Here is a 16,679-nt window from a genome sequence, read left to right on the forward strand (position 1 = left end):
AACTGGGAGGCTGGTATGCGACAAGTGAAGTGCCAGCCTCCAGCACCACCTCAATTTCCAAGAATGCCTCTGGGCTCCTTGTGGGACCTAGGGGCGTTCTCAGAAAATGAAAATGTTGGGTGGCTGCAGCCCAGTGCTCTGCTTTGAAGCAGGCACAGCCCCCCAGAAAAAGGAAGGGATCCGGGGGTCATCTTGGGGCCAAAGGGAGTTGTTTTACCTGTTTTACTTGTGCTGTGTGTTTCTCTGAGCATCCCCATTTTGCCTTCTGCAAAATGGGTACAGGAGCAGAAACTGGTGGGCTTAAAGGAGTGGGTTTGTGTTTTGGAACCCGGACCCAACCTCAGCTTTGTACTCCTGGGCAAGTTTCTTTTAATGTTTGGGAAATGGGCATTTTAGGACTGGTGATACCTCCCATGGCAACCACTTTGTGAAAGCATCGATGATAGTCACAAAGTTCCAGATATGCCCGAAGGCCCCGAAAGATTGGGAGCCCCTGGGTAAGTTGTGCACCAAATCTACTTATCCAAAGGCCTCCTGTCCGTTGTTCAGATGCAGCTGCCTCTGGGCTGGGGCTCTTATACCAGATAATTGCTTTCCCAGCATGCATATTAAGGCAGATGTCCTAAGCATACTTACTTGGAAGTAAGTCCCATTCAGCTGGTCTTACTTTGCAGTAAACACTAGGCATCAGACTGCAAAGCTTCCCACTTGAGTTGCAACCCCTTAACTCTGCCCACCACTCACAGTCTTCTTCTGAGATGATCTGGAAGTTCTTGACGGAAGCCTGTGTGACACGCCCGTGAAAGTTGAGCACGTATGACTGGGTCTCCTCGTTCCAAGCTGGCATCTTGTTCTGGAGTTTGATCAGATTCTGCATGTTCCGGTTCTGGTATCGAGTCAGTAAGGTCTCATGTTCCTGTAGGCACACGGAAGTCTTACTTAGCAGCTTTGGCCCAAGAGATGCACCAATCAGGGACAATGCTAGCAGGCACATTAAAAGGTGTGTGGCTTGGTCTTTCTACTGGTATCAACAGAAGGGTACCTTCTGTTTCCCTCCAAGCTTAATAGGCACAGTGCACAGGGAAGGGAGGATGACCCTTCACTCAACAACTAAAAATACCTCCCACCGTACATAGTGGCTAAGCTTAGGGAAAAGCTCCTATTGGCACCAATAGAAAGATTTCTCTAAGCTTGATTGCCATGCATGTGGGAAGGCAGGTAACCCCTTCCCTTCCCAGCTGCAATCCCCCTTGCAAATTGCCCTATATGTCAATTAAGCTGAGAAAACACACACACGCACATCTTACGTTGGTGCCAATAGACATTTGGGGCACTGCAGAATAAATCTGGGGCCATGGGAAACAGATTCGGGGCTAGTGGGTCCTAACCTAGCAATGCCCCTGGTTGCCAGCCTCCATGCAATGGCAAACCACTCACATTTTTTGGCCGGATGCAGATCCTCTCGTTGTCAGAGTTCATGCCAGGAATTATCACTGTCATTTTCCGTGGGCCCCTGAATCCCAAAACATTGGTTTCCTGGAAAGGAGAAAGGAGAGGAGTTAACCTCTGCTTTTCATTCTGCTATTGGGTTGTTACTGAAACTTTATTATTCATTTGCTGCGGACATAGTATATCTTGATTTCAGCAATCAAGGGTTCCCATGATATCCTTGTTGACAAGATGTTAAAATGTGGTTTGGATGATATTACAATTGGGTAGAACCACAGCTGGTTGAGCAACCATACTCAATGGGTACTTATTAATGGCTCAGGATCCTACTGGAGGAAAGTCTCGAGTGGAGTGCTGCAGGGTTCTGTTCTAGGCCCTGTGCTGGTCAACATTTGTATAAATGACTTGAATTAGGGTTACATATCAAATTTGTAAATGACATGAAGCTAGGAGGGATGGCTAACACCATAGAAGACAGGGACAAGATTCAAAAGGATCTAGACTGGCTGGAATACTGGGCCAAATCTAACAAGAAGACGTTCAACAGAAATAAGTGTAAAATCTTGCACAAGTACAAAAAATCAAAGACCACAAATATAGGATCAGGGACACCTGCCTTGGCAGCAGTACATATAAAAAGACATAGGTGTCTTAGTAGATCACAAGCCAAATATGAGCTAGCAGTGTGATGCTGCAGCTAAGAAAGCTAACCCAATCTTGGGCTGCATTAACAGAAACATAGCATCCAGATCGTGAGAAGTAACAGTTCAGCTCTATTCTATGTTAGTCGGGCTGCATTTGGAGCACTGCATCCAGTTTTGGGTGCCCCATTTCAAAAAGGGCATTGATAAATTGGAGCACATCCACAGAAGAGCATCCAGGATGGTGAGGGGGTCTGGAAACCAAGTCCTATGAGGAACGGTCAAAAGAGCTGGGTATGGTTAGGCTGGAGAAGAGAAGATTAAGGGGAGGCATGATAGTGATCTTCAAATATCTGAAAGGCTGTCATGCTGCAGACTTGTTCCCTGTTGCTCCAAAGGACAGGATGAGAACCAATAGGAGGAAATTGCAGGGAAGCAGATTTTGGCTAAACATTAGGGGAAACTTCCTCACAGGTGAGAGCTATTCAGCAGGGGAACAGGTTGCCTCTGGAGGTGATGGGTTCTCCTTTGCTGGAGGTATCTAAGCAGAAGCTGGATAGCCATCTATCGGAGATGCTGTAGCTGCACCCTGTAGTGCAGAGCCTGGATTGAGCAGGGGGTTGGACTAGATGATCTCTGAGTTCCCTTCCAATTATGATTCTATAATTTATGCAACACTCTTAACTCTACAGATTTTATAACCCCCTGATTTTACAAGAGTATGATTGCAAAATCATACCAAGAGTATGATCACAATTGTCATACAAATACAATAAAAATAAAACCACATTCTCATACTATAACCAAGGAAAGAAGCAAATATGCAGATATTTGGGTTCCAAGTTGTTTTGGGGGGGGGGGTGATTGTGTGCGCATATATATGTGGGTGGTATGTGGGTGTAAGCCCCCAGGCCTGAAGCCCCAAGCTATTAATAGTTTTAGAGGGGCTTAGATGATCCATAATGCTCTCTGACTTTGGTTCAGTTGGCTGCTGTTTTCTCTAACAGGCCTCTTGATTTACCAGGATGAGTCAAAGGTCAATAGAGTGGCCTCAGCACATTCCATACTAACAAGCTGGAGTGTCTTATCATAGAATCATAGAATCATAGAATAGTAGGGTTGGAAGGGGCCTACAAGGCCATCGAGTCCAACCCCCTGCTCAATGCAGGAATCCAAGTCAGAGCATCCCTGACAAATGGCTGTCCAGCCTCGTCTTAAAGGCCTCCAGTGTGGGAGAGCCCACCACCTCCCCAGGTAATTGGTTCCATTGCCGTATTGCTCTGACACTCAGGAAGTTTTTCCTGATGTTCAGCCGGAATCTGGCTTCCTGTAACTTGAGCCCATTATTCCGTGTCCTGCACTCTGGGATGATCAAGAAGAGATCCTGGCCTTCTTCTCTGTGACAACCTTTCAAGTACTTGAAGAGTGCTATCATATCTCCCCTCAGTCTTCTCTTCTCAAGGCTAAACATGCCCAGTTCTTTCAGTCTCTCTTCATAGGGCTTTGTTTCCAGTCCCCTGATCATCTTTGTTGCCCTCCTTTGAACCCTCTCCAGCTTGTCTGCATCCTTCTTAAAGTGTGGTGCCCAGAACTGGACACAGTACTCCAGATGAGGCCTAACCAGTGCTGAGTAGAGGGGAACTAGTACTTCCCGGGATTTGGAAGCGATGCTTCTATTAATGCAGCCCAAAATAGCATTTGCCTTTTTTGCAGCCACATCACATTGCTGGCTCATATTCAGCTTGTGATCGACGACAATTCCAAGATCCTTCTCGCTCGTAGTGTGGTTGAGCCACGTATCCCCCATCTTGTAACTGTGCATTTGGTTTCTTTTTCCTAGGTGCAGAACTTGGCATTTGTCCCTATTAAATGCCATTCTGTTGTTTTCTGCCCAGCACTCCAGTCTATCCAGATCACTTTGAATTTTGTTTCTGTCTTCCAAAGTATTAGCTATCCCTCCCAATTTTGTGTCATCTGCAAATTTGATCAGCATTCCCTGCACCTCCTCCTCCAAGTCATTAATAAAAATGTTGAAGAGCACTGGGCCCAGGACTGAGCCCTGCGGTACCCCACTCGTTACCTCTCCCCAGCTTGAGAAGGTCCCATTGATAAGCACTCTTTGAGTCCGATTCTGTAGCCAACTGTGGATCCACCGGATCGTTGTTTCATCTAGCCCACTTCGAGCAAGTTTGCTCATCAGGATATCATGGGGCACTTTGTCGAAAGCTTTGCTGAAGTCGAGGTATATGATGTCTACAGCATTCCCACGGTCTACAAGGGAGGTGACTTGATCAAAAAATGAGATCAGATTTGTCTGGCAGGACTTGTTTTTGACAAATCCATGTTGGCTTCGAGTAATCACGGCATTGTTGTCAAGGTGCTTCCAGATGGATTGCTTTATGATCTGCTCCAGAATTTTCCCAGGGATTGATGTCAGACTGACTGGTCTGTAGTTCCCAGGTTCCTCCTTTTTACCCTTTTTGAAGATAGGGACAACGTTAGCCCTCCTCCAGTCATCTGGCACTTCCCCGGTCCTCCATGATTTCTCAAAGAGAATAGACAGCGGTTCTGAGAGTTCTTCTGCCAGTTCCTTTATTACTCTAGGATGCAGTTCATCTGGCCCTGGAGATTTGAACTCATTCAAAGTAATGAGGTGTTCCTTGACCATATGCCTGTCGATCTCAAGCTGCAATCCTGCCCCTTCAGCCTGTACTTCGCCTTTGCCAGGGGGGTCATAGACCCTCTTTTGGGAGAAGACTGAGCCAAAGTAGGAATTGAGCACTTCTGCCTTTTCTTTGTCATCTGTTATCATTTTGCCATCCATATTTAATAGCTGAACAACCATTTCTTTCCTCTGCCTTTTACTATGCACGTAGCTGAAGAAAGCCTTTTTGTTGTTTTTAGCATCCCTCGCTAACCTCACCTCGTTCTCCGCTTTAGCCTTCCTGACGCCATCCCTGCAATTCTGTGCTACCTGCCTGTACTCTTCCTTTGTTACTTGGCCTTCTTTCCACTTCCTATATGTGTCCTTTTTTGTTTTCAGGTCATCCCTAAGCTTTTTGTGAAGCCACATTGGCTTCTTCTGTTGTCTTCCACCTTTTCTTCTTGTTGGAATTGTTTGTGATTGTGCCTTGAGAATCAAGATGTGCCTGGGAAGTGAAGCTTGTTTGCCTTAAAGCTGCAGGTGTCTGTGCTGGGAAAGTTCTGATTCTTTTCCTTCTGAACAAGCACTGTTAGTCTATCCTGGGAATGAACGCTAATTAACACTTGCTGCTGTCATGCTGCCTCACTGCTAACATGTATGGTATAAAACCCATTTTACCCCATGGCTCTGGGTTCAGAGAAGCTGTCTGATCCAACCATTGGTTACGCCTGTGTGCTGTAAGTACTCAATAAAGTCGCCTTGTAAGCAAACCTGGATCTGGCTTATCACTATCTTGGCACCTCTAAATTAAGAGGCCTACTGCAGGGGCAATACAGTGGGTAGATCAGCCTTCCCCAACCTGGTGACCACAACTCCCATTAACTTCAGTCTGGGTGATGGGAGTTGTAGTCCAGAGGGTGCCAGACTGGGGAAGGCTGGGGCTAGATACTTAGGACCTCTTTTTAGACAGGAGCCAACATCCTCATTTCAGAGGATCTAGCAATCTTGTGGCCAATCAAGAGACAAAACCAGCTTCATATCAAAATATCAAATAACATCAATTTAAGTGGCGAGATGCTCCTAATAAGGGCTGGAGGGTGGTGGTGGGGGAACCATATGAACGCAAGGAGTTGCCTTACAGTGAGCCAGGCCATGGATCAATCAAGCTCAGTGGTGCCACCTCTGGCTGGCAGTGGCTCTTTTGGATTTTGGGGGATGGAATCTTCTCTATTGCCAGGGAGCACATCAGCCACACGGAGGCCCCTACCCTACCCCCACCAGTGCCCCCTCCCTCAATTTGCACTTACGTAGCAAATGGCCACCAGCTCTTGCCGCAGCTGGGCCGTTTCTGGGACAAAAGGCTTCTTGTCTGGGTTGATCCCATTGTCAAACACAGTGAACTTAGTTCCCAGCACATTGGATCTAGAAGCGGGGGGAAAGGAAGGAAGCTTACACTTTACATTATACCCTGCCTTATTTTCTTCAACCTGCCCTCACTCCAAAAAACAACAGCAACATACTAATGAAGTAACAATACCAAAACCCAACATAAAAACATTTGGACAATACAAGAACAAAGAACCTAAAAATGAAAGGCAGTGACTCAGACCAGAGCAGCGGTGGGCAACTTGTGCCCCCTCCAGACATTTTGGCCTACAACTCCCCTGATCTCTCTCCATTCACTATGCTGGCTAGAGTTGATGGGAGGCAGGGCTTGCGTCAAGAATAGGGATGACTGGGCCCACAGTAGAGGGCCCACAGTGGAGTTGCTCCTCCTCTTCACCATTGCATATGGCACAGACAACAGTGGTGGTGAGAAGGAAGAGAAGGTGCCACTGCCTATTTATTCAGCAGCTCTCTGCCTGCCAAGCAAGCAAGTGGAAAAAAACAGCACAAGGGGATCGCTCTCTCCTTGTCTTTTGCTTCAAACTGCAGCCACAGTAGTGCAGAATTGTTGTTTTAAATCCCTACATTTTACCTTCAGCTTCTCAGAGGAAAGCCAGAAGGCTGACATCAAACAAACAATATGGATTAATACAAACTGTCCGGCCTTGTGGGAGAGGTCAAGTTTTGCAGCACTTCCGGAAGCAAAGCAGTGAAAAAAAACTATCAACATCTAATATATATTTTCCGCCCCTTGTTGGAATTGTTTTGGAACACCTCTCTGCCTGAAGAATTGTGTAACCCAAAAGATCACATCCCTCCACCTGAAAGCTAATTGCCCCAGTAAAAAGACTGCTTCATTTGCTCCATGTTTTTCTTTTTTTGATTATGCTGTGGGGCCAAGATGGCTGCTGATACACAGCTTATAATTTCTAGGAGGCTTTGTAGGCTCTTGCCTCTGAATACTCCTGGCACAATAAATCTGTAAGCCATTCAGGTGCCAGTGTCCTTCCTACAACAGGGCTAACCCAGTTATTATTCTGCTTGTTAAGAGGAACTCTCTAACCCGGGGCGGTGAGACGCCTGCCTCTGGAAAATAGAAAGCTGCGAGGTTATAGGGTTAGATCCAGGAACTGCCTTCTGCGAGAAGAAGGTCCCTCTGCCCGATTTGGGGGATCTCTCTTCCTCTGGCTCTCTGTGTAGCATTTTTGAGGGGGCTAAGGGGGCTGCCTTGGGAAGGAGGCAAAGTCCACTTCCACCCATGTAGCTGATCCAGCGGAAATCTGGATCCAACCTGTACTCTTTGTCCATCTCGTCCACTCTGGACTGGCAGTGGCTCTTCAGGGTCTTGGGCAGAGCATCTTTCCCATCGCCTGCTGCTACCCAAGAGCCTGTTTAAGGGGAGTTGCCAGGGACTGAACCTGGGAAAGCCTGCATGCAAAGCACACTCTACCGCTGAGCCACGGCCCCACTAGTGCATGGCAGGGTTGAAAAGGGACGCACCTGACTTTCCCGATGAAATTGTCCCCATCCCGTGACAGATCAATGGGGTCCAGAGAAATGAGGTAATTGGAAGTCTTGCTTTTTTTCCTCTTCCGGCCGGACATGAGGAATCGCTGAAGGAAAGAACATCCAGCAGTCAGTGAGTTTGGTCCTGGTCACTGGCCTGCCAGCATACCCATTTTTGATGCCTGTCTTATCCACATCTTCACATCTCCCTCTGGATGTGTTGGACTACAACTCCGATCACCCCTCAGCCGGGGGGGGGGGGGGAGATGATGGGAGTTTTTAGCCCAACACATCTGGAGGCTGCCAGCTTGGGGAAGCCTGCTTTGGGTTAGCAGGAATGCTTTCCCTAAGCCGTCGCTTCCGTCCAGAATAATTGTGAAACAATGTCAGTTTCAACAATGTCTCTGATGCAATTACAAACATCTTGCAAAACAGAACCCAGAAAACCAGTTGCTAAACAGTGTCAGATCCCATGATGTGGGGGTGTGCTGCACCTCCTCCTGGACTAATTTTCTATAGAAGCTTGTGCAATATTTTGTTGCTGGCCTGGACATAACCGATAGGCAACTTCGTTCTCTTTGGCTTCTTGCAACCTCTTAGGAACAGAGCAAGCTGCCACATACTGAGCTCAACCATTGGTCCATCTAGACCAGGGATGCAGAAACTGAGGACTGCAGGCCAAATCCAGCCCACCTGGGGTCCCAATCCTGCCCTTCGGGATTCCCCAGGTGGCCTCTCTGCCTGCCCCCCCTTTCCCTAAAATACCAATCATTTGACAGTTTCTTGGTTCTTGTCCAGGGTTTTGTTGTTGTTGGCTGCGGATGATGGGAAATGTAGTCAAATACATCTTGCAGGCAACAGTTTGTGAAGGCTGCCCCAGGGAGTGTGTTTTAGGGCTCTCCCACCAAACCATAATTAGCAGTGGGTTTGCCCTGAATATCTGCGATAGGGCAGGATATGAGCTCAAATAAGTCAATTAGAATAATTTATTCTGACTGCAGAAAACAGCATTTCTGATTGCAGATATATTTGTGTTTTCCTAAAAGCATGGCATTCTTTCTCACTTGCTGATACCTTCTTTCCATTTTCCATCTCGAGATGCAGGTAGTAGAAGGGGAAGATGCCCTTGTCCATTCCTTTCCGGTCCCGTGTGATGCGACACTGGATGGTGCTTCCCTGGGGAGCGGGTTTCAGGACAAATGTTTCTATGTCCTCCACCTTGAGGGACAGCGGCGTGCTGCATTCCCCACTTGGAGACTGCCCGGGGGAGACAAGGAGGGGAAAAATATAAATATATATATATATATGAGTGGGCTGTAATGGAATGAGGTGTGGAAGCTCAGGCAAGAGCAACTGGTCTCTGCTGTGACTAGGCAATGGGCCCCTTGTTTTTAGGTGAGGGCATGTCTGCATCACAAATGCCAGGGCTTCTCACCCATGGAATCCTGGGAACTGTTCTGTGAGACCTTAAAGAACCTCTAACAGAGAATTCTAGCAACCTCACAGAAGAACTAGAGTTCTCAGGAGAAACTTGCCAGAAACCACTACAGTTGAACCATTCTTAGATCCCATTAGGTTTGGAATGCAAAGGAGCCCCTGACATCTCTTTAATGGAGCAACAGAACATTTACACTAGGGGTGGGCAACATGCAGCCCAGAGGTCACATGCGGCTCCCGCAGCCCCCTAGTGTAGCCCCTGCTACTCCCCCCAAAACAAACAAAATAGCGTATGGAGCAGCTACGGAATGCCAAAAGGAACAAAATTAGATAGGCAGCTTCCTTCTCTTTGGTTTGTTGCAACCTCTTAGGAACAGAGGAAACTGCCACATATTGAGCTTGACCATTGGTCTATCTAGCCCAGGGGTGCAGAAACACAGGACTGTGGGCTAATTTTGACCCTTTGGGCACTCTGTAGCAGCTCTGGATGCCATTTTAAAAAAAGATTTTTGATGTTTATTCTATTTTCGGCATCTGCAGCGGAGTGCAGCTCGTGGGAGGAGGTCTGGGAGGCCCAAATGGCCCCTCCTGAAGTTGCCCACCCCTGATTTATACAGATGCATTCGATCTGAATCTATTTTTAAGTCCCTCACCCAGCATTTTTTTCCCATGTAGTTGCAAACATTTTGGAGTCTCTTTTTTCACTTTTTCCTGTACTGAAGGATGGTGGGAGAAGCTGATCAATTTCACTGATGCCTGTTTCCATCATGTTCCCTTTCTCTGCTTTCTAGTGTCTGCTAAGGTTGGGGAAGAAAGGTCTGCCAGTTTCACCAATGCACTATCCCCCCCACCCCTTTCAATATTTCCTGGTGAAACTGACAACACTTTTTCCCTGACTGTGTCATTTTCACTGGAATAGGGGGACAACAAAGGAAATGACCTTGGGGTGGCCTAAAAGGATGCCTGTGGAATTCTGCCGGAGTATAGTTGCAGGAGGACAGTATGGGACAGCAACTGGGATAGGCAAGTGAGGGGCAGGATGGGTGACTGAATGTCTTCTAGCAAGAACAATGCGTGGTGACATTTAAAGCAGGACAAGACAACCATATCTTGTCAATGGTGGTAAATGTGCATCGTGAAATGGGGGGAGTTTTTTTCCCCACAGCAATCATTAAAGCACTTGAAAAGGCATGGCCAATTTTGGCCTCAGCCTCTTACGGTGGATAAGTCAATCTCCTCGCGGATGTACATGACGCTTCTGAGAATGTCCTGCTCCTCATCCTTGAAGTCTTCATCGCCCTCGTCCTCATCATCCTCATCGTCCTCATCCTCACTCAGGCTTCTCCTTCCATTGGTGAGAGACCCTGGGAAAAGCAAGGAGGGTTGCAATGGACAGGGTGAAGGGGAGTCACTCCTCTCTTCTCCTCCCCCCACTTTCTCTTCTACCCCAGTAGGCTCTGGGTCTCTTGCAAAAGATAGGAGTGCTAGGTCAGGACAGGGTCTCTTGCAGAAGATCCAGAAATCCTGACTCCTCTTGGTTCCCTCTGCCCTATCAGGGAACCTACAAATACAGGCTTCCAGAACTCCCTGTCCTTTTGAAATAATAATAATAGTAATAATAATAATTTATTAATTTTGACAAATTATACCATAAATGGGCCATGGGCCATGGCTAGGGGTCTGAAACCACACGATGCAGCAAATTTGCCAAAGCAACTGTCATCACCAGTAGCCATTCCAGCAGGCTACAAGAGGGAAATGAGAGGGGAAGCGGGGCCGTTCCAGCAGCACTGCTGAAAGACCACTTCATTTTTTCCTCTTCCCTTCCCATCCCTTTTTCCTCACTTGTTGCATCTTTTTACGCATGGCTGGCTGGGGGATGCTGAGAGTTGTAGGACTTTTTTTCTGTCTCACACACAGGGTTGTGCCCTAAATTAATTAATAAAGCCAACCAGATCCATGCTTGGTCAGTGCTTAGATGTAAGATGACCAGGGCACAATATGTACACTATAAAAAGATAGTGGGGTATGTGGTCTGTCTTCACTGAAACTCATGATGAGCAGCCAGTGGCCCTTGTAGTAATGTCCTTGACATTACTGTGAGATGCCTTCCTTTCCTGAGTCCTCACTTCTACCATCTTATCTAGTTATCCATTCTTGTTATTGCATTACTGGGACAAAACGTACGAAAACAAACCTTTGGAAAACATAAAAAAAACAAAAACAAATGCACACTCCCTTTTGGTCCATAATGGAAGGAAGACAGGATGTAAATGTCATGAATAAATAAAAATAAATCAGGCATAGAAACATAATTGACACTACCGCTAACATAAATTACATTTCAGTAGCATACGCAACCGCGAGCACAACGTAATTTACCTTAGCGGTAGTGTCACAGTGAATACTGCCCATTAATCACAACATAATTTTAAGCAAGTTTTTTTCCCCTTAAAAAGCCATGCTTCTTCATTCACCTATCTTTATGTATTATCTTATTTGGTGGGAAACAACCAGGACAAGCTTGAACTGAACTGAAGGCGGTTTTCACTGATACAATTAACCGACAATCTGGCCTTGAATATTTAGAGATGTGTTACCCCTCCCTGTTTAAAGCCACATACCTTCCAGGAAGGAGGTGTCCTAGTTTCTTGCTTTCATTCCTTCTCTGATGTACTAAACCCCATTTGCTTTGCAAATTAATACGTTGTTGGGCTGTACCTTCACAAAGTCCAGAACTATCTCACATTTCTGCAAGTATTATCTTCTGAGGCCATCATATACCAATGGTGTATGGACACACCTGTTTTTTATATACAAGTCATGAACATGCATATACTCATGTCATGTCTGCACATAGTGTGATCCCTTATATCCATGTGGCTAACATGCTTTGCAAAGCACTGAAGCCCAGCTCTGGCTTCTGAAATTTCACCAGTCCTTGCCCATACATTTCAAGCCTATTTTTACAGCCATGAGGGCTAGAAAGTTGCTTTTTTTTAAAACAGCTAGTTAGCTAAGGTTCTGATGACAGTTAATTTTGTGCCTAACACCAAAACAGCTGGACACTGGCAGAGAACTGCAGAATGCACTCAATGACTGATGACCTTAGCTTTATCTCAGAATCCTTTGCAAAATCATGAGCAGCCCCAAAGCAGATTGATGTATGGCCCCTGCTAGCTGGAAGACTACTCACCTCTGTGGGCAAGCATCCAGTCCTGGGGCTTCTTCTTCATGGGCGAGGGGGGCACGGTCAGGTCCTGGGAGGACTCCCCCTCGCTTTCAGAGTTGCTGTGGAGTGTGTGGACATTACAAATTTCACCAGCAGTCTCCTTGGACCCTGTAGACTCCAGGTCTTCTTTCTGGGGATCATTGTTGAAAACTAAATGGGCTGAGATGTGAGATCAGTCAATTCTGTTACTGCCCTCTTCTGTCCTTTTCTGGTCACAACACCACATTTTTAAACGTTCACCACTCCTGCAGCATGCAACCTTACTACCTGCATACATACACCTCTTCTTATTCTCTTCAAGCACACACACTATGCACGCTCATTTCCAAACAGGGAGCAGGTGCTCACACAGCACAAGTTCCCATTCCCTTGCACACGAGTGTTTTTCCTCTTTCCAGTCCTCCTCCTATTCACACCCTGGAATCTCACCTTCCATATCCATGATAATAGATGGAACCTTCTGTATTGGGGATAAGACTTCCTTCTTGGATTTGGACACCTGGCCACGCCGCTGGGCATTGGGTTGTCCTGCAAATGGTAAAGGAGAAAGAATGTCCTTGGGAGGAATGAGTGGACTGTATCCAATGTTAATCTAACTTCAGTCCCATTCATTTCAATGGGTCTACTCTAAGTAGGACTAACATTAGACATAACCCAATGTAATATACCTTAAATAGTAGCCCAACAATAGGTGAGGCTTTCTATTCAGGGCTATAAGTACTCAAATTCTATGCCTAGAAAAGTTTCATAACTTGAATACATTATGCAAGTAAGCAAATCTGCATGATTTAGGCTGTGGATACAATAGACAGGAAATCAGCAATTAAAGCACCCCTAGCCCCCAAAGCTGATTAATTAAGAGGGACTCATCAGTAAACACTCTCCAACTCCACTGAACTGGAAGAAATAAAATGGGCAGAAGCTGCAAGGAGGAAGCTTTTAATTAAAGGCACAGTAGCTCTTAAACACCAAAATAGTGCTTTGCCTGCTTACACTGGACATTCTGACGCTCCAATTGCATTTTTATTACAAAACAAAACAAAAAATGTTCACGAATCAGCTCTGACAAAGACAGGAGGGCAACACAGAAAACACTGGAAGGCAACAAGGTGGCAAAACACCAACCAAACTGAGTGAGCAAGGATGGCAATTCCAAAGAAAAGGGCTGGTGTGCAAGCAAATGAGAAGAGCAAAAGTCTTAGGTTGACCTACTCCCACAAGCATCTAGTGCAGGGGTATCTAATCTCTTTCAGCCTGAGGACTGAATTCCATTTCAGAGCAGTTCTCAGGGCCTGCATGTGTGTGGTCGAAGGCAAAAGGTACGGGGTCAGGCAAAAGGTCGGGCCAAAATACCAGCATATTGTAGCTTAAGGGTGCAATCCTATCCATGTTTAGACAGTAGTAAGTCCTAAAACGTCCAGCATCCCCCAGCCAACCATGCTGGCTGGGGAATGCTGGGAGCTGGAGAACGTATTTTTTGTCTAAACATGGATGGGATTGCCCCCTAAAAGTCCTGCTGCCAGTAACTGAGCCTTAAGAGGCATTTCAAACTTTTACAAATGTGCAAAAGCCAGGAAACCACCTATCAGCAGTCATGGGAAAGGGAAGCATGGCCACCTGGGGAACTCCAGAGGGCTGGATCGGGACTCCTGTGGGCCTGAGGTGCAATACCTCTGACCTAGTTGAAATCATGCAGTCAGCTCTCCTCTGCTCTCTTCTCCATAGTTCAGCTTGATCATTCTCCCCCCCACGATGATCAAATAGCTACCGGTAGTTTGGGTCCCCCTGAAACAACTTGGAAAATTTGCAAAGGCATTTCTAGATGGGGAGGACCACCAGTACCCTTGTGCTTAGCATGATGCCTGCAATGCTGCCTCCGCTTTTGGTCACCCCTGTTCACAAAGGAGGAATTCATCCTTTGACTGGTGCAAAGGAGCGCGTCTTGTTGGCCCTCCTCTGTTGCCTGGCAGCCAAGTGCCGCGCTCCACGGGCAGTAGCTTAGCAACAGAGAATGGCATCGCAGTGGCCATTGCTTAGCAACCTGACGGTTCCCTTTCCTGGCCTCACCTTCTCTCTGCTTGGCCTGCCAGCCATTCTTGGGAGCTGACTCATTCTTGTTGATAGGCTGGGTTTCTTCCAAAATGGCCACCTCAAGCTCCGTCTCATCAGATAAATCTATGGGGGTGGGGGACAGAAAGAGGGAGGGGTATCAAGGAGGACAGGAAGCAGGTGATGAAGATGGGATGCTTATTTCTGAAAAGAGAGGTGCTGGGATGCAAACCACACACACCCTGACCTAAAAGTCCCTTTCTAATAGATGGGTTTTAGGCAATGTAGATGGGGGTATACTTTTTACTCAGAAACACTCTGTGATTCCTTTTTTTAGACATTTATTATCACTAGCTTAGGGCATAATCCTATGCATGCTTAGACAGAAAAAAGTCCTACAGCTCTCAGCGTTCCCAAGCCAGCTTGTGCCCTTACTGAACTAGCTGAACTGTGAACACATTGCCCAGGGCTGAGACAACAAGTATGGGGCAGAGCCCTGCCTGAAATTAAACAGATGTTATGCTGTCATTAGGGCAGGTGGGAAAGGGAGTCTAATGGGATAAAGTGAGGGACTGTGGGTGCCAGAAAGCACATGGAGAAAGAATTGGGACCAAGATGCTTGCAGGAAGAAAAGTGTTCTGAATTCCTATCCCAGCCTTCCCCAACCCTGGTGCCCTCCAGACGTATTGGACAACGGTTCCCATTATCCCCATTCAGCACAGCCAATGGCTGGTCTGACTGGGATGCTGGGAGTTGTAGTCCAACACATCTGGAGGGCACAGGGCTGGGGAAATTTGCTCTACAACCTCCATCACCTTTCCCATTTAGTTGAGAAGGGCAAATTTGGTGCTGACTGAGGACAGCTGTGCTAACCGGGGATGATGGGAATTGGAGTAGGTTGGGTGTAGAGCAGCTGGGGAAGGCTGCTCTACACCATCCTCCCAAGAGTCCCAGCCATGCATCTCAAAATGCATCTTACCATGCAGCTGGCACATAAGAAAGCTTCCACTCTTGCCTTCGTTTCTTCCTAGAGCCCCTTTGTGACTTCATGGATGTTCTGGGAAGTCCCGAGGCCCATCTTTGGCATCTCCATTTAAAGGGATGGAGACCATGAGTAGCTGAAGACCATGCTGAGCTAGATGGCTCAATAGTCTGACTTCCTATAAGGTGGCGTCATGTGACGTATGAGTAATATAGAGACCCTGTGGAAAGGACTGTGGGGTATTTGGGGTTGGCCGCTCAGGTCTCTTCCTTACCTGGACAGGCTGCCTGGCTTTCCCCTTGGCCACTGTGTGTCCGGTTCATCTGCACAGAGCTGCCCCACATATGAGCACCAAGATGGGCCTCTGGTACAGATTCCACAAGGAAGGGGTTGTTTGTACCTTTGGAGGGACAGACAGATGATTAGAAATGCTGTGGACACCACAGCTAGGAAGAAGAGGTCACCAATCTCACCCTCAAAAAGTTCCAGCCTCCCCACACTTCCTGTTTATCCATCACCTCCCCCATGTAGCTGAGAAGGGCACATTTGGTACAGTACCTAAGCCTGTTGGATGTGGTCCTGGAAGATCTGAGTTCAAATCCACCCACAGACCCAGGCCCAGTTCAGACATCCAAACCACAGTGCTGCACTGCAATCATGTGGAAGAAGCTTCACATGGGGCAGCCCACGCTCCCTATAGGTCTTCTTGCTGTGCAGCTTGGACACTTTTCACCACACCGCTGTCATGGAAAAGACCCCTTCTGAACAGGGATTGATCAGCAACTTCAATAACCTATCTCCCCAAACCCTGCAGGAAATAACCTTGAAGTTGAGAGTGATAGATCAAAATGGACCACCTTTAGCTCCAGGTGATCATCTAGATTTTATTTATTCACATGAGTCCTCTTCACTAAGCACTTTATTTTATACTATATATATATATATATATATATATATATATATACACATACATACATACATACATATATACATACATATACACATACATACATACATGTATATATTAATTAAAAGCAATATGAAATCAGATTTTTAAAAAATGAATCAAATAGTAGCCCCGCCCCATGTCCTGCATTTGCTTTTGTCTCCCACTGGTACAAAACCTGGGGATAAGACTGTCCCCAAAAAGCAGCAGGCACATCTCTGAATGTTCTTCCTCCTTTTCTGCCTTTAAGTTTTTCTTTCCCTGCCATCAATGAGGTCAACCCCCACCCCACAGTCTCCCAGCAACCAGTCTTATCTTTCTCCTGGAAGGCTGATACATGTTTTGACTAGACTATGGTCTCTGTTCCCTGTCAGAGCTTGGACAGGAATTGCGGCTTTGCTAGTTCT

General features: G+C 46.6%; 1 protein-coding gene and 1 long non-coding RNA gene across 8 annotated transcripts in view; one reads left to right on the forward strand and one right to left on the reverse strand.

Moving 5' to 3' along the window:
• The window catches only part of LOC146342019 (uncharacterized), a 42,495-nt gene that overhangs the window by 18,771 nt on the left and 7,045 nt on the right, over nt 1-16,679 (forward strand). The window lies entirely within an intron of this gene.
• The window catches only part of TULP2 (TUB like protein 2), a 41,369-nt gene that overhangs the window by 3,424 nt on the left and 21,266 nt on the right, over nt 1-16,679 (reverse strand). For 5 of the 7 annotated variants that reach the window (XM_084805488.1, XM_084805486.1, XM_084805490.1 and 2 more), the window contains 10 exons: nt 15,601-15,726; nt 14,363-14,470; nt 12,725-12,823; nt 12,260-12,454; nt 10,282-10,427; nt 8,701-8,883; nt 7,621-7,733; nt 6,042-6,156; nt 1,438-1,536; nt 745-916 (listed from right to left, as the gene is read on the reverse strand). In XM_084805488.1, coding sequence (XP_084661614.1) covers nt 745-916; nt 1,438-1,536; nt 6,042-6,156; nt 7,621-7,733; nt 8,701-8,883; nt 10,282-10,427; nt 12,260-12,454; nt 12,725-12,823; nt 14,363-14,470; nt 15,601-15,726 — 1,356 coding nt within the window. The remainder of the gene's footprint in view (nt 1-744; nt 917-1,437; nt 1,537-6,041; nt 6,157-7,620; nt 7,734-8,700; nt 8,884-10,281; nt 10,428-12,259; nt 12,455-12,724; nt 12,824-14,362; nt 14,471-15,600; nt 15,727-16,679) is intronic. The other 2 variants (XM_084805491.1, XM_084805492.1) reach the window with 1 other exon arrangement.

Source organism: Heloderma suspectum, chromosome 6 (assembly GCF_057233095.1).
Source record: "Heloderma suspectum isolate Gila_16-S chromosome 6, 16-S_ref, whole genome shotgun sequence".
Lineage (NCBI taxonomy): Eukaryota > Metazoa > Chordata > Lepidosauria > Squamata > Helodermatidae > Heloderma > Heloderma suspectum.